The sequence below is a fragment of the Pectinophora gossypiella genome, chromosome 5, assembly GCF_024362695.1.
Source record: "Pectinophora gossypiella chromosome 5, ilPecGoss1.1, whole genome shotgun sequence".
NCBI classification, from domain to species: Eukaryota; Metazoa; Arthropoda; class Insecta; order Lepidoptera; family Gelechiidae; genus Pectinophora; species Pectinophora gossypiella.
In genome coordinates this window covers 514,658-537,402 of record NC_065408.1, presented here as the reverse complement: position 1 = coordinate 537,402, position 22,745 = coordinate 514,658, and the positions used below count along the sequence as shown (strand labels likewise).

Below are 22,745 nucleotides of genomic sequence, written 5' to 3'. Positions count from 1 at the left end.
CACGGACAAATGATGGAGTGAGGTTTGGTTACATCGGTGCTTTGTGGTGACAACAATGCTTGTATAGCACGACACTAATCGACGTGATTCGACCATTTTTTGGGGTTTTCTTGTAATGTGGTAAGAAGTGGATGTGGTATTGGGTAAGTAAGCAAGTAGGGGTAGTTGGGAGTGGGTGTATTATGCCTATCTCTTCGGGCGTGATAATATGTTGTTGTTATGTTAAGTAAGTTTGGAATAAGTAGGTAAGGCTTTAAATTTAGTTTTCTTTCTGTCGCATGAACTTGCAAATAAAGGTGAGGGTGCCATATGAATCTAACTAAATGACAAGCATATAGGTAATGTTTGGCTGGAAGAAATGGCTTTAAGCGATAAGGTCACTAATTGTCATGCAACTGTTTACTTGTTTTGGGGCAATAAACTATATTTGTAGACCGGTACGTTACTGCGCCACAAACCAGTCTTCTAAAAAATCAAATGGTTTGTTTCGGTCATAAGATCTTTTGACTATGCATGTGTTTTCTTTATATATGTAATATTATGTGACAATAGTATACAAATATGATGTGTTTTAGTTATATTATAAAGTAAATAAAAATTGGAACCTTATTATTTAACTTCTTGCGCCTTTTCTAGTTGTGCAAACTCTGCCTAATCTAATCACTATTTCGAAAACATAACAACTATAACATATAAGATAAGCTCATGATTATATTATCCCAATTGGGGTAGCCAGATAACAAGATAAACTAAGTACCCACACGTCTCACCGAACTTTCTGTTACACCTACTGATAGGCGGTGGTGGTTATTGTCTGTGTACTTATTGATTTCCGTGTGGTTTCTGTCCTGTGTTAAATGTAATGTACCTGTCTGTCTGTGTCTGTGGTGTCCGGAAGTAATAAATGTTTCTTTCTTTCTTTCTTATTTTGAACACATCCATACTTAAACTTTTCCTAACTCCGAACAATGTATTGAAGAAAACGTAATCGCCTATAAAGGTGACGAAGCAATCGAGTTTCTTACAGTTGTAAGCAAATCCGTAGTATTTGTATAGCTCGCTTATTGTGCGTGTAAATACCGATCCTTCAACAGTTTGTGGGGTAAGAAAAGTGTATTAGTGGAATGATGGATGGGGCATTCTTTACATTTTTATTGGGCTTACGATCGTAAAGACGGGATATTTGAATAATGTTGCCCTTTTGTGGTTATCACATTTATTAAGTACCTAAGTAAGTTGCTAATACTTAATAACAGTCAACCCAATAGCCCAGTTCCCTTTGTTCCTGTAATCTGCAATAGTCCTACACGAACCGGGGATTGCTTTTGGGTGCACTCCCATAGTGCATACACGGATAATCGCCGGTTGGTGTCACACCATATTTAGATTGTCTTAAGGGGCCTCTACGTGTTGGCTTCGGCCCCACGCACGCCTTCCAAAAGTCCGGGGCTCCATAGGCCCGAGATATGGAAACGAAATACAAGTAATAGTAATAAACCGCCACCGTGGTCCAGTGGTTGAGCGTCGAGCTCACGATCCGGAGGCCCCGGGTTCGTATCCCGGTGGGGGCATATCATTAAAATCACTTTGTGATCCCTAGTTTGGTTAGGACATTACAGGCTGATCACCTGATTGTCCGAAAGTAAGGTGATCCGTGCTTCGGAAGGCAGGGTAAGCCGTTGGTCCCGGTTACTACTTATTGATGTAAGTGAGTAATCGTTACATGAGTCATGTCAGGGGCCTTTGGCGATTCAATAATAACTGACACCAGGGTCTACCTCACAACCCACACAAAACGGATTAGGGTTTCCAACTGGTCAAATCAGTTACTTTTTACTAAACGTCAAAACACAAAATTGCTAAGGAATTTGTATGAAAAAGCAACCCAGTGACGTTGTAATTTTTAATAGAAATACATGATAAAATGTCACACATATTTATACGTTTTTCTCGATTAAAATTGTTAAGTAAATAAGTTAAATAGCAAAAAAGGAAATGTTTTCGTTAGTTTTAGATCTGTCTTTATTTAGTAAGTAATCATAATTTCATAATTTATCTTGAACCCAGTGCACAACCCAATTGAACAAAGTTCTATGTTTTTTATTAGCTCCCAGAAGAGTAAGTATAGATTTTTTTTACCCCATCCAACCTTTAAATAAACATTTCCATGCGGGGGCTATATTAGTGTAATAACCAACAGGCACAGAATGTCTCCGGAAGTGACTGTCCACCCCCATTGTGACGATATGACAATACAGCGCATAGTCGATGGGTTCGTTACTTAACGCCGTGAAACCTTTACGGGGGAAATCTTTGTATTGGAAAAGTAATTACGATAATGTATTGGGTCTATTTTTCTTGCTAGGTCAAAGGAAATTGCTCAACTTTGTATGAGCTTTGGTCCAAATGCTGCTAAAAATATAACATCACGCCTGTATCTCCGAAGGGGCAGGCAGATGTGTATACATCAGGTGTTAGTGACATCGTAACGAATACTCAGGGGGATGATTTAGACTATGATTCTGAGTGAATATCAAGTGGAATTTTTCGTTGCAAACTTCATGTTTTTTTTTTTAATTATTTGCAATTCTATAGGACTTTTGCGATGGAAAATTCCATTTGATATTAACTCAGAATAATCAGCTGAATCATCCCCCTCAGTATTCGTTGCGATGCCACTTACCTACACCCCGCACAAGTACCTACACACGGTAGCCATACAAGTAGGTATGGGTGTTAGTGACACCGTAACGAATACTGAGGGGGATGATTCAAGTTGATAACAAGTGGAATTTCCTGTCGGAAAATTCATGTTTTTTTTTGTTTTTTTTTTTTAATTATTTTCATTTCCATACTTTTGCGACGGAAAATTCCACTTGATATTAACTCAGAATCATGGTCTAAATCGACCCCCTCAGTATTCATTACGGTGTCACTAACACCCTGTATAGTTAATGTAATAGGAGCCGCACCTATTGCTAAAAAATGGCCACTTGACAGTTGTAACAAAATATGAAATATGTCGGATATGGTAGTTTATCATATACTTAGCGATAATTGTCCAATAGTTTTTTATTAAGACCAAATAAACATTATTTTATTTACATAAAATAAGCGCGTTTTTTTGTTATTACAAGACCCGAAACACGGGCGGCCATGACTAAGCTTTGTGTGACGTCACTTATCACAAAATACACAAAAACTATTTGACAGTTTCTTTGTTTATTGAAATGTGACGTCACTGGGGCTTTTCGGCGGGAAACGGGAACGGGACAGTTGCTTTCTTCATTGAGTAATCTAAATAATTAATACGAAGTGGTGTTTTGTGGTTAATGATCGCATTAAGTCAGTCGGAAGACATTCGCGAGTGTTATTATATTGGAGTATTCAATAAACAAAGTGTATCTGCCTATTTTGGCTTCGTGCCGGGAAGCCGCTTCATAACTCAAAAGTTTATGCGGACTTTTGAGTTAATTCGTTTGGGGTTCGGAGTAGGAGTCTAATCCGAGAATGGGGGCTTAGGTTTCATCATCATCACCTTTCATCATTTCATTAATCATCAAGAAAAAAAAAAACGTCAGACATGGCTGTATGGGCATAGTCCCCTTTGCCTTACCCTTCGGGGAAAACCAAAACAAAAAAAAAAGTGACGTCACTGGGGTAAATGTCACGTGTACCAACCGTGACGAGTTTTAAAATATTTCGCGGGAAAAATATGTTGTTTTTTTTTCAATTATACATAAAGATTTTTCGAGAAATTAAAATATTTTAGGAGATATTTATAAAATAAGCGTTTATAGTTTCCAAAAACTATCAAGAAGCCAATAGTGTTAAAAAACATAGTATTAAGAATCGTACTTAATCGAAAGATCAACTCTATAGACTGCTTTTATAAAACAAAATAGACTTGCGTTTGACCATAATCTCACTTGGAAATCTCACGTGGGTCTGGCTTAATGAAGATGACTATGTACATCTTCTCTCTTCTATCGTGTGGGTTGTGAAGTGGATTACCAACCTCAGCTACCCTGGTGTCAGGGTTATTATTAAGCCGCCAAAGGCCCCTGACATCTCATGTAACGACTACGTATTTACATCAGTAAGTAGTAACCGGGACCAGCGGCTTAACGTGCCTTCTGAAGCACCGATCATCTTACTTTTGGACAATCAGGTGATCAGCCTGTAATGTCCTAACCAAACTAGGGATCACAAAGTGATTTTTCTGATATGTCCCCACCGGGATTCGATCCGGGGCCTCCGTGTCGTGAGCACAACGCGCAACCACTGGACCACGGAGGCCGTTACTACTATTGATAATACTCTTTTTTAAGTAGATTTTGTATTCTGCAGATTTTGTCACGTTTACAGCTAAGTTTCGTATCTTATTTTATGACAAAACCTACCTAGCTATTCCTAGCCGTGTTTTCATAGGCACCTGAATAATAAAGTAGAAAAATTTGCCATTCAAGTGGCCGTCTTATTCAAATCTTGTCGTAAATCGGATTGCCGGCAACTTGTTAGAGTGCCTTGTTAAACTTTGTACCTACCGTTCCCTGCTTAAAAACTTTCTTTTTATTTATTTTATTAGGTTAGAAGACAAAGCGAGTAGAGAAAAAACTAGATTCAAAACGGATGTTACATTGAATTTTTCTAAAGTCAAATTAAAAGGTTTCACCTGCTGGCATAGAATAATGACCTACTGGGTAGGTTTGTGATGATGTTCGGTGAAGCGTAGGTACTCGGTTCACCTTGCCATGTAGTGTACCTCTGATGAGCCTAAATGGGCATACGTGACATTACACGGTCCCCGATACCGACCCCGCCGGCGTGGTCGACGATTTCCCTCATTCAGCGCTTATCGCTATCGACCCACTAGGGTCGATTAATTCTTTCAAATATTTTTCCTCTCAGACGACGCCCTGAGCCGAGGTTCGCGCCCAACTGGGCACCCTCAGGCCTGTTGTCTTAAACGTTGTACCGGGTGAGAGCCTTCAGCGCTCCCTATTTGTCCGGCCAAGTAGTTAATGCCATCTGCGGCAAATCTACAATAAGTCACGTCAAAAAAAAAAAAAGTGACATTACACAGGGTGTTAGTGACATCGTAACAGCAACTGTGAGGGACGATTCAGACCATGATTGTAAATTGATATAAAATAGAATTTTCCATCGCAAAAGTATGGAACTGAAAATTTATAATAATTCATAATCATTTATTTGGACCACGGCCTCCGTGGTCCAGTGGTTGAGCGTTGTGCTCACGATCCGGAGGTCCCGGGTTCAAATCCCGGTGGGGACATATCACAGAAATCACTTTGTGATCCCTAGTTTGGTTAGGACATTACAGGCTGATCACCTGATTGTCCGAAAGTAAGATGATCCGTGCTTCGGAAGGCACGTTAAGCCGTTGGTCCCGGTTACTACTTACTCATGTAAGTAAGTAGTCGTTACATGAGCCATGTCAGGGGCCTTTGGTGGCTCAATAGTAACCCTGACACCAGGGTTGATGGGGTTGGTACTCCATCTCACAACCCACACGACAGAAGAAGAAGATCATTTATTTGTGAAACATGTGTAACATAACAATGATCTTACAATTTATATTTTGAGTTTCAACATGTCCAGCCTGATCGGCATACAAATATATAACACAAAAATTTCTATTTAGATACTTATAAAAAAATATCAATAATAATAAAATACATCAAAATAAATCTGAAACACATTAAAAAAAACATTAATTAAAAAAAATAAAAAACACTAATTCATTTTCATTTCTAACAGAAAATTCCATTTGATATCAACTCAGAATCATCCCCCTCAGTATTTGTTACAGTGTCACTAACACCCATACTCACTTGTATTGCTACCTGTACGTACTTCTCCTAAGTGACATCGTAACGAATTATGAAGGGGGTGATTCTGCTCATTATTCTGAGTTAATATTAAGTGGATTTTTCCATTATTTAGTGGTAAGTAGTTAGCTTTGTAAGTTTGAATGGTTGTTTGGATCATTGATAAATGAGTACGTCACGTGGTTTCTGGGATTTGAGTCCGATTAAAGCAATAGCCTCGCCTCCTGTTACATGAGACTTAAACATAGCTGACTTTGCCTTCATCTTCGGAGATAGGTACCGGCGCGATGCCATATTATGTTTTTTTAAATCTTTATTTAAAGAGCTTTGTCACTACTGACTATGTCGCTCGATGCCATATTATTTTATTGTCGCAATTGTCTAATCCCCAAAACTGTTATTGCTGGCAACACTACTACACATTTGATGATTGCTAAGTACTTAGTCGGTGGCGCAGCGGTAAACGCGCTCGGTCTGCGATTGTTGAAGTTAAGCAACTTTCGCAAAGGCCAGTCATAGGACGGGTGCCCACAAAAAAAAAAGTTTTCATCTCGAGCTCCGAAGGCACGTTAAGCCGTTGGTCCCGGCTGCATTAGCAGTCGTTAATAACCATCAATCCGCACTGGGCCCGCGTGATGGTGTAAGGCCCGATCTCCCTATCCATCCACAGGGAAGGCCCGTGCCCCAGCAGTGGGGACGTTAATGGGCTGATGATGATGATGAAGTACTTAATCGACTACTAAATCGACAAAGGTTAAAAACTTCAACAATTCTTCTATATAGCATATTTTAAACATATTTCAAGTACTTACCTTAATTAATTAGTTACCAATGGAGCATCAACTCACAATGTAAAAAATCGACTTCAAACAAACAGTTTTAAAAAGCAATATATTCATTCCTACATTGGGTTTACGTCTTATAGGGTCCGTTATTGGGGTCTGTTATAGGGTTTTTGATAAGTGACCGCCTCGTGGCCTCTCCAGGGGTCCGTATTATTCTTTCCTTTGAGAAGCGAAGGATAAACAGTATGAAATAAAGGCGCGGTGTTTCGTCAAATTACGCGCGTATCGATCGTTCGTTGTCTGTTGCATAAATGCATTAGTCTGAAGATAGGCACCTCGCACTATCACGGGGCCAAGTGAAGACATTTGAGCAGAAATAATATTAGGTACCTACTTGAGTATATTAAATTATTACTTTATGATAACAATGCCTGGTCTTAGATAATTGTGTTAATCTAGTTGTGTGTAAGCTATATCTACATTACATTAATCGAATTAAAAAATGCTTCGCTGTTGCAGTTACCTTCTTGTCATTTCTAATCTTCAGAGATGACACCTTGCAAAATGACGTTTATTTTTTTATAACGTAACATAACTAAGCAGCAATCATTATTTACTACATAAATACATATTTTTTCTCATTTAAAATTTACATTGACTAGTTACACCGAACTTAACTAGATACTTAGTTTAATATTTTGCATCACAATATTCTCTCTGTAGTCTGGTGGTTAGAGAGTTAGACTCGTACTGGGTGGAGGTCCGCGTTAGATTTCTGGTGGGAGGGTTACTTTATAAGATCATTTTCCAGGGTTGCGTAGGTTGGTAATCTACCTCACAACCCAAACTATGGAACAAGAACATTTTGTAAGATTGACATATGCTTTGTTCTAGGATATTATAGGTTCTAATCACTTAATTATCTGAAGAGAAAGATGATTCTGTGTTTTGGAAGGCACGCTAAACTGTTGGTTCAGGTCGGTTGATTACTCACCTAACCTGTAATCGGGATGGCTTCCCTTTCCGGTTGAAAGATCAGATTAATCGATTAGCAGTCGCTTTTTCGCCCTCCTACCTGCTTTAGAGGAACCCTTGAATAAAATAGAATAGAATACAAATTATTTATTTTAGATATAAGTAAGTAGGTATACACAGTAGGAGTGAACATAATAATTAAACCTTATTTCTAAAAAAGGGACGTTAGCTCAGCAATATGTTATGCCACTCCGACATTGAGGGAGAGCCACAACGCTGATTTTCAGCTGTGCCCCAAAAATGTTAAAAAAAATAAACGCTATGTTTTTCACCTTGCACCACAGCCTCTTTTCTCCGTCCGCCCTAAATTTATTCTTAATAAAGCGCTGAGGCCGTCCAGAGTATTTTTTTTTGATACCTTTGAGGATGAGCTTGAAACGAAAGATATTTTCTTTAAACATTGCACTTGTGGCGGTTTCATCAGGTCGTCATTATAGCACAGAATATACGGGCTGTTAGTGGCATCTTACCGACTACTGAGGAGGATGAGTCAGTTCATGAATCAGAGTTAATATAAATTGATACTTTCATAATTGCGTGTTTTGACTTTTCGAGTGAAAAGTAACTGATGTGACTAGTTGGAAACTAGCCGATTGTTGCTTTTTGTGGTTTCCAGGATTTGTACCCGGTTAATGGCTTAACCTCGAGGAGCTCGGTGGCGCAGCGGTTAACGCGCTCGGTCTGCGATTGTTGAAGTAAAGCAACTTTCGCAAAGGCCGGTCATAGGATGGGTGACCACAAAAAAAAAGTTTTCATCTCGAGCTCCTCCGTGCTTCGGAAGGCACGTTAAGCCGTTGGTCCCGGCTGCATTAGCAGTCGTTAATAACCATCAATCCGCACTGGGCCCGCGTGATGGTTTAAGGCCCGATCTCCCTATCCATCCATAAGGAAGGCCCGTGCCCCAGCAGTGGGGACGTTAATGGGCTGATGATGATGATGAATGGCTTAAGCTCGACCCTTTACATGGAACTTAACCATAACTGGCGAGGAGTGGATTTATTACATTAACCTCTGCCTACCCCTTCGTTGATACAGGTGTGATGTTGTTGTGTAAATGAGGGATCAGGCTTCGTTCACCAAAAACAATATAGATGGCGTTGTTCAGTTTAAACGTGATAATTACCTTTTTTCTCTTTACTCGGGTACTTACATAATTATTCCAAAATACAATGTAATAGCAGAAGCATAATATAAAAATAATCCCCGCGGACCCTTGACACTACCCGATGGCACCACCGGTAGTGTCAAGGGTATTATTCCGTGCCCATGGCACCACCGGTAGTGTCAAGGGTATTATTCCGCGTGCCCATGGCACCACCGGGGTGCAAAAGGTACTATACTACTGCGAAAAGAAGGAGAAATTTAATCGAAAATGACGAGTTCATTTTGCATGTACAAATGCAGTTAACTAACAATGAAATCAGCGTAGGTCATGCGTTAGATAAACTTAGGTTTTAGAATATGGATAAGTCTCCGCCCACTCTTATTTCATTAAAATATATTATTATATTTTCTGGCAGTTGTTTTTTCCCTCTATTGAACCTATTATATTTGGGTGGTTTCACGATATAAAAGAATAGTACCTTTTGCACCCCGGTGGTGCCATGGGCACGGAATAATACCCTTGACACTACCGGTGGTGCCATCGGGTAGTGTCAAAGGTCCGCGGGGACCCAAGCCCATTGTTGCTTGATATTTGGATCACATTCATATAGAATTAATATGTAGCTATATTGCTTCTCTTTATTTTGATCAGAATAATAATAGGTGGAGAATTGTGTCTGGGTGTAATAAAAAGCATCATCATTTGTAACCAAAAAAAAAGATGAAAGATGCATGTGCTGTTATCCATGAACTTAAAAGGTTAAACGAGGAGAAAACTATACAGCGCCATCTATATTGATTTTAAAGAAAGTAACCTGGAAAGTCTCATTAGAAATGTAGTTATCAAAACTAATAAGATACTAAAGTAATTGACATCGAATGTAAATTCATTTTTTATTCGTGCCTGTCGTGATTTCAGTGAATTGCAATGTGATTTAGATTTGTTCTGTACCAGCACTACAACTGTCAAACGAATGCTTGCCAAACCCTTTTTTTTACTCATTATTCTTCTCATTTAATGTTAGATTAACGTGACATACCTATACCTGCCTCTTTATCAGCGCGTAACTCTTTATCTATTTGTGGAGATTTCTCATTAGCCTTGTCTACATCTATCGTCTAGATCTATAGTTATTATTTGACTGTTAATCTTCCTAAGAAAATAAAATAAAATAAATAAGAGATGGAGTGAGAACAAAGCGTCGAGAACGTTTTATCTTCAATATCTACCCACACAAAGAAAATATAACGTGGAGAGATTTTGAGCGTATTTTTGCGGGTAGATATAAAACTAGTTGACAAAATGGCGGGCGTGGCGTGGCGTAGGTGGTGGGGGTGGAGGGGCGTGGCCTCGCTGTTTACTGAGAAACTTTAGCTCTGCTCTTTATTAATGTAATATAACTATACATACAAAGTATGCCATGTTTTCGTAGAATATTGGCTAAGGTTTTGTTAGTGGAAAACTTATTCTTTTATATCTACTGATGTGAAAGAAAGTACTTACCTTTTTGTTTCCAGTTTACTGATGCTGTACCTACCTAACTTATAGATGAGCTAGTACCTATGGGTGTATTATTTACATGGCTATTTGTTCTGAGTAGCATTTATAATGAAATTATTGTAGCTGGAAGCTACATCTAAACAAACATAACATAAGCTCGCTATTATATAATCGCATTGGGATATCCCAATGGATAGTCATAGGCACATGCAACGCAAGATGAACTAAGCACCCACACCTCACTGAGCTACACAACATAAAAATTAACTAATTAGGTATTGGTGCTAAATTAAAGTAAAATTAGGAGGTGTCTGCAGGAACCGGGGCCATTGCTTGGCACAAGTTTGGTCTCCTTTTAACCGGAGGGGTATGGATTTCACTCCGTTACGCTGCTCCACTGCTGGTTGGAGAGACTTCCCTGAGTCGAGGTTCGCGCCCAACTGGGCACCCTCAGGCCTGTTGTCTTAAACGTAGTACCGGGAGAGCCTTCAGCGCTCCCCATTTGTCCGGCCAAGTAGTTAATGCCATCTGCGGCAAACCAAAAAGGTTGGAGAGACACCCAGATCCGACCATTGCAACAAGAAGGATTTCTTGTTTCGTGGGCCAGGTGTCTAGCAGTGTCTAGCGAACTCAATATAAAAAGAAATGTCACGAGGAAAAATATATAAATATAATTGATTCTTTTTTGTACACAAGAGCGAATGAAAGAAAACATAAACTCAGGATAATGTATTCGTCAGATACGCGGGATCCATTACAAACATTGAGATATTAGCATAGGACAGGTACAAATGTAGGAAAAGCCACCATCTCATAAATTGAAACGAGACGCGAATTAAAAAATAAATCAAACGAGGATTTTGCGACGCGTCGCCGCGGTGAAATTGGAAAAGTGTGCTCCGGGACGGGTCGCGGGTGTGTTTCCATTGTTCACACGAGATTGTGTGAACTGTTTCTTGGTTAATTGGTTGAATCTGACAATTCCTGTCAATCCAGAGAAATTTTAGCCAATCACAGAATAGGATTCTATCTGTCAAGATCGAAAATGAGTTACACTAACATCTCAGTTTCGTAATTAACTTGAGGCAACTTGCAGTTACACTTACTATTGCCTGTCAAGTAAAATAAATGATAATTGTGGCGAGAAATTGCGTTTCGGAGGTGTTTGACCTGAGTAACATGTATTGGGCTGGATTTTCCTTCGCGGGTTGGAAGGTCAGACAGGCAGTCGTCAAATTCAAGGTAGTTGTCTTGTCTTTGTATGTGGCGTCCTTTTATAATAAATAATTTCTATTCTATTCTATTCTAAATCTTTGGGATAGGTAGGTGGACCAAATGAAAACGGGATAACTCTAAGATGTGTGTCATCAGCTACGACATCTGGCATCAAAACCCTTACTTAACTCTATTTATACAGCCCTAGTTCAGTCAATTATTATTTACTGCATCCCTGTATGGGGTGGCGCCTTGAAAACGAAATTCGCTGTAGCAGAAAGATCTCAAAGGGCTCTTCTTAAAGTTATGTATTTTAAGCCCCGGTTATACTCCACTGATCTATTGTACCTTGAATGTGATATATTAACAATTAGGAAACTTTATGTTCTATATACAGTTCTCAGAAGACATCAATCTGTTAAACCAGATCCCTCATATCTATTGAAAAGAATAAAAAGCAAAGTTATACAGGCTGCTAGGGTGAATACTAGTTTTGCGAGACGACAATATGATAGACAATCTGCACACTTATATAACCAACTCAATGAAAAACTAGAAATCTACTTCTTATCTAAATTCGAATGTAGAAAAAAGATTACTGCATGGCTCAAATTATTAGATTATAAGGAAATAGAAAAGCTTTTCGAATACTTGGTATAACACTTATCCCTAATTAGTATTTTAGTTACGTTATTAATTAGTGTAGAGGACCTAATTAGTCTCCTTGACACATACATACACACACAAACACACATACACACACACACACACACACATACACACACACACACACACACACACACGTTTGTTTTCATATTTATTTTTCTTTATTGTTTACTTATAATACGATGTAGGTATACTTCAGGCTTTTGGTACCAACAAGTACTTATGGATATGGAGGAGCGTGACCTTCTGACACAGGTGTTTCACACTTACTAGGAGGTCACAACTGGAAATATTATTATGTACCATCTCTGTTAAAGAAATAAATATTTTTGATTTTGATTTTTTTTGATCAGTTTAAGAGCCAAGCTCTTGTCGGTGCAGCATTTTCCATGCTACTTTTTAGGGAAAAACCACCACTACCACCCACCACCACTGCTTTTTTTTCCCTAAAAAGATGTGTGTGAATGATATTAATGACTATTAATTGTGATAGGTTAATATCCCAATTGTATTTGCAATTTTGATCCTTTCGACACAAGTGACTTTATAGATAGCCAGTTTATGCACGATATAACGTGACATTAAGATAAAAAATTACGATGAAACGTAATCTTGAATCGTGAGCCTTTACAGTAAAACTGTTAGGCCCTGCGGCTGTAGAAGTAATGGACTGGAATTACCATCGAGTAATGGCATTATTAAATGATTGGAATGAAAGGAGAAGTAGGGGAGTACCTATGGTAAAGAGTCAGCTTATATACAGATAGCGTTTGAGCCGCCTAAAGTTGGTGCTGATGATGATAAGCAATGATCGGAATAGGTAGTGCAATTTAGGGTCAACGACCTCAAACATTATATTAGTGTGGATACGCCCGGCGGGATTGCGGGATTGCGGGATTTCGGATATTTTCTATCTATACTGGTATTATAAAAGAAAACAATTATTTTATAAGTATTATATTTTAAATGTTTATCATTTCTAAAGTGAAAAGTATGGAAGAAATAAAAAACATTGGTCCTTTAAATATTTTTTTATTATTGTAAAACGTGTAAGCATTCAGTTACGAATAAAAGTGTTCATACAATGTAGACAACAAGTTAAAATAATCATTTGATAATTAACAACATAATCAGAGAAATACCATTAGAAAACATAGCATCACGCTTGTAACCCCGAAGGGGTAGGCAGAAGTATAAAATACCCACTCCTCGCCAGCTATGTTTGAGTCGCATATAGGGGGCGAGCCTATTGCCATTTATCGGGCACCAAATTATGAGCACATGATAATCATAATGAAATTTAACATTGTTGATTAATATTTAATTTAACCTTTGCATTAAATAAAAACAGTAATTATCGTAATTTATTTCAATTCGACAGAAAACGAACGAACGAACGATTGAATTAAAAAGTTTGTTTCCTTCAATCGTCATCTTCATTTTCACTATCAATTTCTTCAACATTTGAAATAGCATTTTCGTTTTCTGTGGAATTGAAATAAATTACGATAATCTTTTCCATATTTGCCAACTTTAATCTATTTCTTTTAACATTTAATATCCATTTATATGTCGAAAACGTCCGTTCAACTTCTACTGATGTCAGCGGGGCAAATTTCCAAATTAAAATATCGTCAGTTGCTGAACCGCTTGCGATTTGTTCTGAAAACGTCCTGATAATATCAATATCCGGATTGCGAGATATGACTGCTTCTAATTTATTTTGTATAGGTGAACTCATACTCCAATTTACTACTGACCTTACTTCATCAAATATTTGAAATGATTCGACTATGGATCTATCGCGTTTTTGTAAATTTGTCAACGCTATTTGTATTATTTTAAAATTTTCGTCGATGAAATTTAAATCATTTCGAATATTGTCTTTATTAATAATATTTTTCGCATTTTTTATTGAGACTGCTTCTGAACTTCTCAAACATGTCAAAATATGTTTAATTTCGTCAAAATATTTCACATAATAAGAGGCTGCTGCAAGCCAAGTGCCCCACCGTGTTATTATTGGTTGAGGTGGCAACGGTAAATTGGGATACATGTCTTTTAACAATTTTACTCTACTGGGAGACTTCAAAAAAATTTTCTTTCCGTTGGCAATCAGTGTGTCTACATCCGGATATTCAGAACGTATTTTTTCTGCTACCCGATGGAGAGCATGAGCTAAACAAGTGACATGCTTCATGTTCGGAAAATGTTGTTTTAAAACTCGCCCCGCTGTCAACATGTACGCAACACTGTCTGTACATAACAAAAGAACACTTTCCACTTTATCTTCATAGGAGTCACCCCACAGATTTTTCAAACAATCAATGACAAACTGAGAAATTGTTTTTCCATTAATATTTTCTAATACTTTACAAGCTATTAGGTAAACTTTTTTTGATGCTGTAGAGTTCAAAGGTTTGACCAAAAAGTGCACTACATATCTTCCTAAGAAATCAGTAGTTTCATCCAATGAAATCCATATTTTTTCGTCCACAATCTCGCTGTGTATTGTAGCAAGCTTCTTTGCATAAATTTCGTCCAAATATTTTTTTCTGAGTATTGATTCACTGGGCAGCTTTTTTCGATTAGAACAAGCGCAGCACATGTATTTTTGAAAAAAGTTTTTAAAAGATGGGTTTTCAACTTGTGCCCACGGAATATTACAGAGAATAAGGAACTCTATAAAATCAAATAAAAAATCATTTGGAGACATCGACGGTGTTCCCTTATGCACAACTCCCTCAACATGTCTCTTGATGGTGCTCTTTCGACATCCGATGTTAGTCTCACATTTCGTACAGTAAATTGTATGATTTGTGGACTCGTACATCAGTTCAGGATAGGATTCAATCCAGCGTTGAACAGTCTCTTCCTTTGCTCGCCAACTCATGTTGTCTGAGCTGAGTAATCTGAAAAGAAAAAAATCGTTTAGACTATTATGTAAACATGAAGTACATGTTTATAAAAAGTTAGTCCTGTTGTATAAATAGCCATATTGTATTTATAGTCAATACTAGATAACATTACCGTTCCCGCGATATTCCGAGACTTCCGAGGCACCATAAAGTTTGCATCGAACTGTTTGTACTTTTAAAAGTAAATTACGATGGCCTCTTAATTTTTCGTAGACTATAATATATATTTATCATTCAAAATATCTTTAAAAAAGCAACCTAACTATGAGCCAAATATTATTCAAATCCTATTAGCTTTTTTCTTTGTGGAGAGACCTTTAAGCATTTTAATATCCTAATCTTATTTAAAACTTTACAAGTCTTCATAGCTAAGTATTTTAAAAAAGGGCTCGGGATCAAACCTTGTTGCCTTTTATATTTTTAATACTCTTAAGTACTATTTTGAAACAATAGAGACAAATCAAGAGAACTTAAATATGATTCAAGTATAAAACCAATATCAACGAAGTAACATTGATAGACTAAAACTATTTCTAATTGTAATTTTCTAGGTTACAATCAAACAAAACCTTACACATTTAAATATGAATGTTAGTACTTACCGATTTTCACCCAAAAATGGTCCTTTTCATAAACAAATCCAATTCAGTCACGCAAAAATCAGAAGTCCGGTATACAAGAGCCAAATCATCACAAATGCAGAGGTTCGTCAGTCCATAAAACAAGCCAAGATGTCGTCAAGATAATCAAATAAGTAACTCGAACTCACAACGTATGCACTCAATGAACCGAAGAACAGGAGTGAACAAACACCGCCGTATCACCTCATCATCCCTTTTGCAAAAAAGAGACAGAAATATGGGATTTATTGTCTCTTTCTCCCATTTACACTTTATGTTAGTACTCTTATCAGTCGTTGCCTTTGTTAAGCAAAAACAATAATAAGTACAGAAGTTTCACTCTTTTATTGTTTAGCGCATGCCGCCGCCACTTGAAAGGCAAATGCCGCCAACAAAAAAAAAGTAGAACACTGCATTCATTTCAAATTGGCATCTTATCGCTAATCGTACAAGAGTGCAATTTGCGTGCCTTTGTATTCGTACAATACATTTTCTAAGAATTTTAGTTGAGTTTGAAATAAGGAAAAATATGGCGGTCAATTAAGTTAAGTCGCGTTAAATTGCATAATAATTTAATGTAATATAACATTTTTAAACCCTAATAATCTTTATTGTGACCAGCTCGTATCGAAATAGTAATCCCGCGCGGTTGGCATGTCCATGTTAAGATTTCGTCACGCAATCCCGCCAAATTGCACTACCTATTCCGATCACTGATGATAAGATAATAAAATACCTGGTGCTAAGCAAAAACATAGCTTCCCCTAATGTCGTAAGTACTTACTATATTAGATATGTGAGTATCCTACGCAGATTGACAAATGTTTTCACTTTCTCTCTCTCTCTCTTGGCATTTATTATTCCCATCTGCTGGCGGGGTCTGCCTTTTTTTAACAAATCTTTTCACTATGATGTGAAATATTCCATAAAGGGAAAATAATATTAATTGATTCTTCTTTCATATCAATGACCGAACCCATCAACCCTGTTAACAGTGTCACTATTGAGCCGCCATAAGTCCCTGACATGGCTCATGTAATAATTACATACTTAGGTAAATATTAGCCGGGATCGAGTCTTTAACGTGCAGAAGCACAGATCATCTTACTTTCGGGCAATTGGCTGATCAGTCTGCAATGTCCTAACGTATTCGAACTAATAAAACTGATTGCAAACGATTTTATCAACCGTAAGGATTCCAATCGTCGTGTAACAATGGAAACAATGCATCGACAAGATAATAAGAATGTTCGCGTACATATTAAAGTGGTTACGTACAGTCTGTAATACAAACTCATTTGAATATACATGATGAAATTGAAAGAATTACCTACCTTATACCCTCGGAGAGACAGAATTAGGTATTTTATGAAACATTGCAGAAATAGAATTAGATTTACTTAGACATATTTATCGCAGTATGTTTTGAGTAAATACATTTCTTTAGTTATTCTTGAAATTGATATTTCGTTTATACGTCTTTCTAGTAGGTAATTTTCTATTATATATTCTCATTAGGTATTAGGTACTTTTTTGCTAGGTACTTACTTAATTAAGACGTTATCTAAAAATATTCAACTCCAAAGCAGCATTTGAAGACAAATGTATTTTTGAAAGAAAGAAAGAAGAAGTTTCTTTCTTTCTTTCTTTCTTTCAAATGTATTTTTCGGGTTCAGATACGAATATCTTAGGACTTTTTATCAACATTGGCTGCAAGTTCTCTTTACTTACTTGTGGTTCTGCCCACCCTATTAGGGAACGGGCGTGAGTTTATGTATGTAAGAACCTACTTCATCGTAAAAACAATCTTGTGGTTTGTTGTTTGACCTCTCAAGAAAAAGCAAACCAATAAAAGTCTTTGAAACAAAATATTCTAAAGGAAAGTTCTTCGAAGATTTGTCGCAAGAGTGGTGATATTTTGTGAGACAATATTATGAGAGGGGCGCGCTGGACTCTGGCCGACTGCTCTTGGAGTAACAGATGATCTTCATTTAAATATCGGGACAGGGGGACGCTTGGAAAAACTGCTCAAACACACGGGGCGAAACTTACTTTTATTTTTTGACACTTTTGAGATAGTACTTAATAAAGAAAATGAAACCGAAAAAATTACGATATAGGTATAGATCGAAAGAATTTCGCATGGACAGGAGAAGGACCCGGTGCATGGTGTAATGGTAAAAATGCTCTTTCCAGCTTGAAAAGAAGTCCCGTCCGAGTCTTTGCCGATGGAAGGTACGTTAAGCTGTTGGTCCCAGCTACTGCTTACTTTAGTAAGTACGAAGTCGTTAGATGAGTCATGTCATGCGCCTCGGGCGGCGCAATAATAACCTGTCAGGGTTTGTGAGGTTGGTCATCCCGCCCACACGATAGAAGAAGAAAATTATGGGGTTTTTTAAATATTGTGGATATTGGATAGGTATATTTTTTCTACAAAATCACCCAGTGTGTCTCGTGTAAATGAGATGCAGGCTCTAGTCAATATCGCGGGATCAAAGCGAGGAGCGGCCACTTAGCGACGATATTACAAAGTGCCACTCTGGTACATTTACCTTCAAAATGACGAAAGAGAGAATAGCTAGCTAAGTAGCAGTAGATACTTAGTATCATATATTGTTAAGTATACATAGATTCAAAACAAAGCTCGGTGAGGTGTGGGTACTTATTTCACCTTGGGAAGGTTGTGTAGTCATGACAATACATGTACCCATTTTAGAACCCTGTCGCACTATCATATTTGAAATTTAATGAGACTTACGGTTTAATTTGTCAAAAAAGTGAATATGATATGGTTTGGAAGTGTATACATATCAGTACTCGTAGCCGTATCTCACACTACCCCATTGGGATGTAGTCGTGAGCTTACATGTGTGTATAGATTAAAATAATATAGATTTATAGAATATAAATTAGTTTGAAAGTGAGAACGGACATTTTAGTGACGATGTACAGATCTGTCTATGTGTGTCTGTGGTGTCCGGAAGTAATAAATAATGTTTCTTTCTTTCTTTCTTTTCTATATTAGTCAAGGGCTAATCTTTGGTACTTACTGGACATAAATTACGTAGTTTTTTTTAGTTTGGACAAGTCATTATTTTAGTTAATTATGCAATAAGAATAGAAAGAGGGTCCACAATCGATTTTGAGTGTATCTACATTGTGGAATAGCACTAAAGTTATTGAGTAATAAAAAGTTATGATTATTTTATTATTCATCAGTTTAGTTACGAATTTTGAAAAGGATGACCTAGGAGGATGCCAATTAAAACGACCGTGAAAGTAAACCAAAGTTATATATTGTTAAAAATTTGAAAAAGAAAATAAAAATAAACTTTCATAAGCACTGTAACAACTAGAACACTATCAGAAAAAAGAAAAAAACACTTAAAAAATATTGGTTTCACTAACTGTTAACATTAACCCTAGCCTTGCTGACTAATTCTTGTTAGACTAAACAAAAACTTATTTGCAAAAGTGACGAAACTTAAAAACTATATACAAAAACTCAACTTATTGTCGCTATAACTCTAGTAGCAATGTCAGTTTAAAAAAAGTTTTTTTTCTCACACGTTACATTGTCCTATTTGTTATAAGGTATTATCCTATCATATAAAGAAGTAACGGAAAAGTGTTTTGGTGAACGAATAACACTGCCCTTGAAAACCCAACACTGAAGCATATTTTAAACATGATAACTATGTTAATAAAACAGGTGGATCAACTACATACGAGTACTTAACAACTAAATTACAATTATTATGATTAATGTTTGTTTGGACGTTTTATATTGTTTGTGTGCCAGTCGCTATAAATTTGTCATCTCGCTTGTAAATCTAAATCTGAAACAAATAAACAATAGGTTATATTACATTATTGCGTTAGGCTCACGATCTGGAAGTCCGGGTTCGATTCCCGATGGGGACATTGTCGAAATCACTTTGTAAGACTATCCTTTGTTTGGTAAGGACTTTTTAGGCTTGAATCACCTGATTGTCCGAAAAAGTAAGATGATTCCGTGCTTCGGAGGGCACGTTAAGCCGTTGGTCCCGGCTATTAGCCGTAAAAACACCTCCACCAACCCGCAGTGGAGCAGCGTGGTGGAGTATGCTCCATATCCCCTCCGGGCCTGTGCTCAGCAGTGGGACGTATATAATATGCTGTTTATGTTATGTTATGTATATTACATTTGCTAAATTGTGTAACATTTTAACCGTTAGATAAAGAGTTTTTTATGCAGTTTTTGGTATCATGATTGGTTAGAAGTCATTTGCAGCCAGAATAAGTAATTATTGGAGTTTTAATTTGGATATGATCCAACCTTATCTAGAGTTAAATCCAGTGAGGTTGACTGGAGGCACGACATGCTTGACTCCAGTGAGTAAAGAACGGCCTCCGTGGTTCAGTAATTTGACTATTGGGCTCACGATCCGGAGGTCCCGGGTGCAAATCCCGGTGGGGACACATCACGAAAATCACTCTGTGATCCCAGTTTGGTTATAGGACATTACAGGCTGATCACCTGAATGTCCGAAAGAAAGATGATCCGTGCTTCGGAAGGCACGTGAAGCCGTTGGTGGTTACTACTTACTGATGTAAGTTAGTAGTCGTTACATGAGCCATGAGGGGCCTTTGGCGGATCAATAGTAACCCCTGACTCCAGGGTACATGGGGTTGGTAATCCACCTCACAACCCACACGATAGAAGGAGTGAGTAAAGTCCTCTAGTTGAAGACGTAAATGTCAAATAGAGGACCAAGTTGAGTGGAGGGAGTTTCGTGTTAACTTCTTAGAATACGAGGTGTACGTGTATGTATGATACACACAGGAGGAGCTCGGTGGCGCAGCGGTAAACGCGCTTCGTCTGCGATTGTTGAAGTGAAGCAACTTTCGCAAAGGCCGGTCATAGGATGGGTGACCACAAAAAAAAAAGATTGCATCTCGAGCTCCTCCGTGCTTCGGAAGGCACGTTAAGCCGTTGGTCCCGGCTGCATTAGCAGTCGTTAATAACCATCAATTCACGCTGGGCCCGCGTGGTGGTTTAAGGTCCGATCTCCCTATCCATCGGGGAAGGTCCGTGCCCCAGCAGTGCGGACGTTAATGGGCTGGTGATGATACTCACAGGTGTTTGCTTGTGATTGCACGTGTCCTCTGCGGACGGCTCGCACGGAGCCGCGGCAGCCGCGCCGCCAGCTGGGCGGCCGGGCGACGTCGGACGACGTCGGCGGCCGCCGCACCGAACGCGCCGCGGCCTCACGCGCTTCCTGGCTAGTGCCTGCAATGGGGGCACAACTTTAGAATCTTCGTATCAATGGTTTAGGTCACGAGTACTAATATGTATACACTTTCAAACCATATCACATTAACTTTGTTGACAAATTAAACCGTATTTCTCATTAAATGTCAAATATCATAGTGCGACAGGGTTCTGAAGTGGGTACACGTTATTGCTCATGACTGTACGTAGGTACATTCTTTAGGATTTGACTTGCTGCAATAGTCCGTCCGTCTAAGCACGTAAGCGACACAAAATGAAATGAGAAGTCGACTAGGATAACATCCTTTCAAATGCAAGACAGGAAGTAGGTATTTGAAAGCACGTGCTTACAGCAATAGGCATTTATCGAATCAGCGTAAGAGAGGCATTTGGTCGATGATAAATCTACAATAAGTCACTATATAAAAAAAGAAACACTTAAATATTTCTGTGTAGTTAACACTTTAAAGCGAAAGCACTGATTTTAGATAAATAACCTAGTTACAGCTATGCTTATTTGTAGTGCGTGCCACGTGGTTTGTTCATAACTACAACGGAAACTGATAGTGGGGTTACAAATCAACAAAATCAAAACTGAAGCCATTAATCAAGTAATGAATTGAACATTAAAACTTACCATTATTGGTGAGGCCGCGGAACTCGCAGAGACCCTGGCTCACTGTGAAAAGAAAACACCAGATCAATATTCCATGTAAAAGAAACATTTCTATAACTTCAGGTTAACTATGCGGACCCGAAATAATTGCTGAAAAGGTGCTGATTTTAAATCAAAAATGACAAAGCACTAAGCATCGGATTTTTTTTTAAAACAAATCAACGTTTCTTTTAAACTCGATCACTTAACCGATACTAAAAGGAGTAAAGAAGACGAAAGAAGACAATCTAGAAGGATTCACAAAAAAGAAAAGGAAGGATTACGCTTTCTGGAAGGTTTAAGAAGGAAAATTGCAAGAACGTTCTAGAAGCCACGTGGTGTAAATGTTAAGACAAGATGGCGGGCGGTGGAAGGAATAGATTATGCGAACTTACGTCCCGCGTCGTCGTTCGAGTGCGCGGTGCGCACGCGCCGATGCGCTTTTATACTGACGCCGTCGTGTCTGCTGCGAGTGAAATAGTGTAAGTTTATTATATTTAATTTATTTAACCTTTATTTACTTACTAAAGTATTCAATACACATAGTCATTACAGGTACATGCCTATTGCGACATACCTATGTAAACAATACCTATATCTATAATAAATTTCTATAATAAACTTTGAAATCGGATCCACATATTAACAAAAACATAAAAACCATCCCATTTCTTTATAAATACTAACAATGCTAAAGATAAGTAAAAAAAGAAACATCATAACTACTTAACGAACTATTAACAATTACTTAGATATCTAATAGTGACCTCTGTGAATTTCGCGAACGAGGAATGATACAAGTCAATCTCCTTCGACACACCATTAAGTATTCGGATTGCTTTGGTAAGTGGGGCAAATTTATTGCTTCTTTGCTGGACTAGGGGCAAATAACTGAAACGTCAAACCCCGTAAACAAAAAAAGAAAAGAGCATAACGTCGCTTTACAGGCTGTGAAAACCACGTATTTAAGCGTTGTTTAAAAAAAATCGCATTTTGATTTGATTTTCTTTATCAAAACCTCGATTTCATCAAATTAAACTGATTCCGGGTAAAACCTGTTTTACCTGGATTCTTTTTATAATATGTATGTTTTACATATCTTAGGACTGTCCTATCAAGTGTGGGTACAAACTTGGCAGT

At 37.8% G+C, this 22,745-nt stretch overlaps 1 protein-coding gene and 1 long non-coding RNA gene across 3 annotated transcripts; both read right to left on the bottom strand.

The window, feature by feature from the left end:
• Positions 1–13,176: 13,176 nt before the first annotated feature.
• On the bottom strand, positions 13,177–16,419 carry LOC126366699 (uncharacterized). Its single transcript, XM_050009893.1, has 2 exons — positions 15,679–16,419; positions 13,177–15,070 (listed from the first exon to the last, which is right to left on the bottom strand). Exon 2 carries the CDS (start codon positions 15,049–15,051, stop codon positions 13,582–13,584), a length of 1,470 nt encoding a protein of 489 aa, XP_049865850.1. The 5' UTR covers positions 15,052–15,070; positions 15,679–16,419; the 3' UTR covers positions 13,177–13,581.
• Positions 16,420–18,972: 2,553 nt separating this feature from the next.
• LOC126366716 (uncharacterized) lies at positions 18,973–22,026 on the bottom strand. Of its 2 annotated transcripts, none has more exons than XR_007566384.1 (4): positions 22,001–22,026; positions 21,588–21,629; positions 20,816–20,968; positions 18,973–19,535 (listed from the first exon to the last, which is right to left on the bottom strand). It is a non-coding gene; the product is annotated as an uncharacterized LOC126366716 (long non-coding RNA). The 2 variants fall into 2 exon arrangements; XR_007566385.1 differs by lacking the exon at positions 22,001–22,026 and adding an exon at positions 21,890–21,904.
• Between the last annotated feature and the right edge of the window lie 719 nt (positions 22,027–22,745).

Coding starts and splice junctions, on each gene's coding strand:
- LOC126366699 (XM_050009893.1), bottom strand. CDS start 15,051: ATGAGTTGGCGAGCAAAGGAAGAGACTGTTCAACGCTGGATTGAATCC.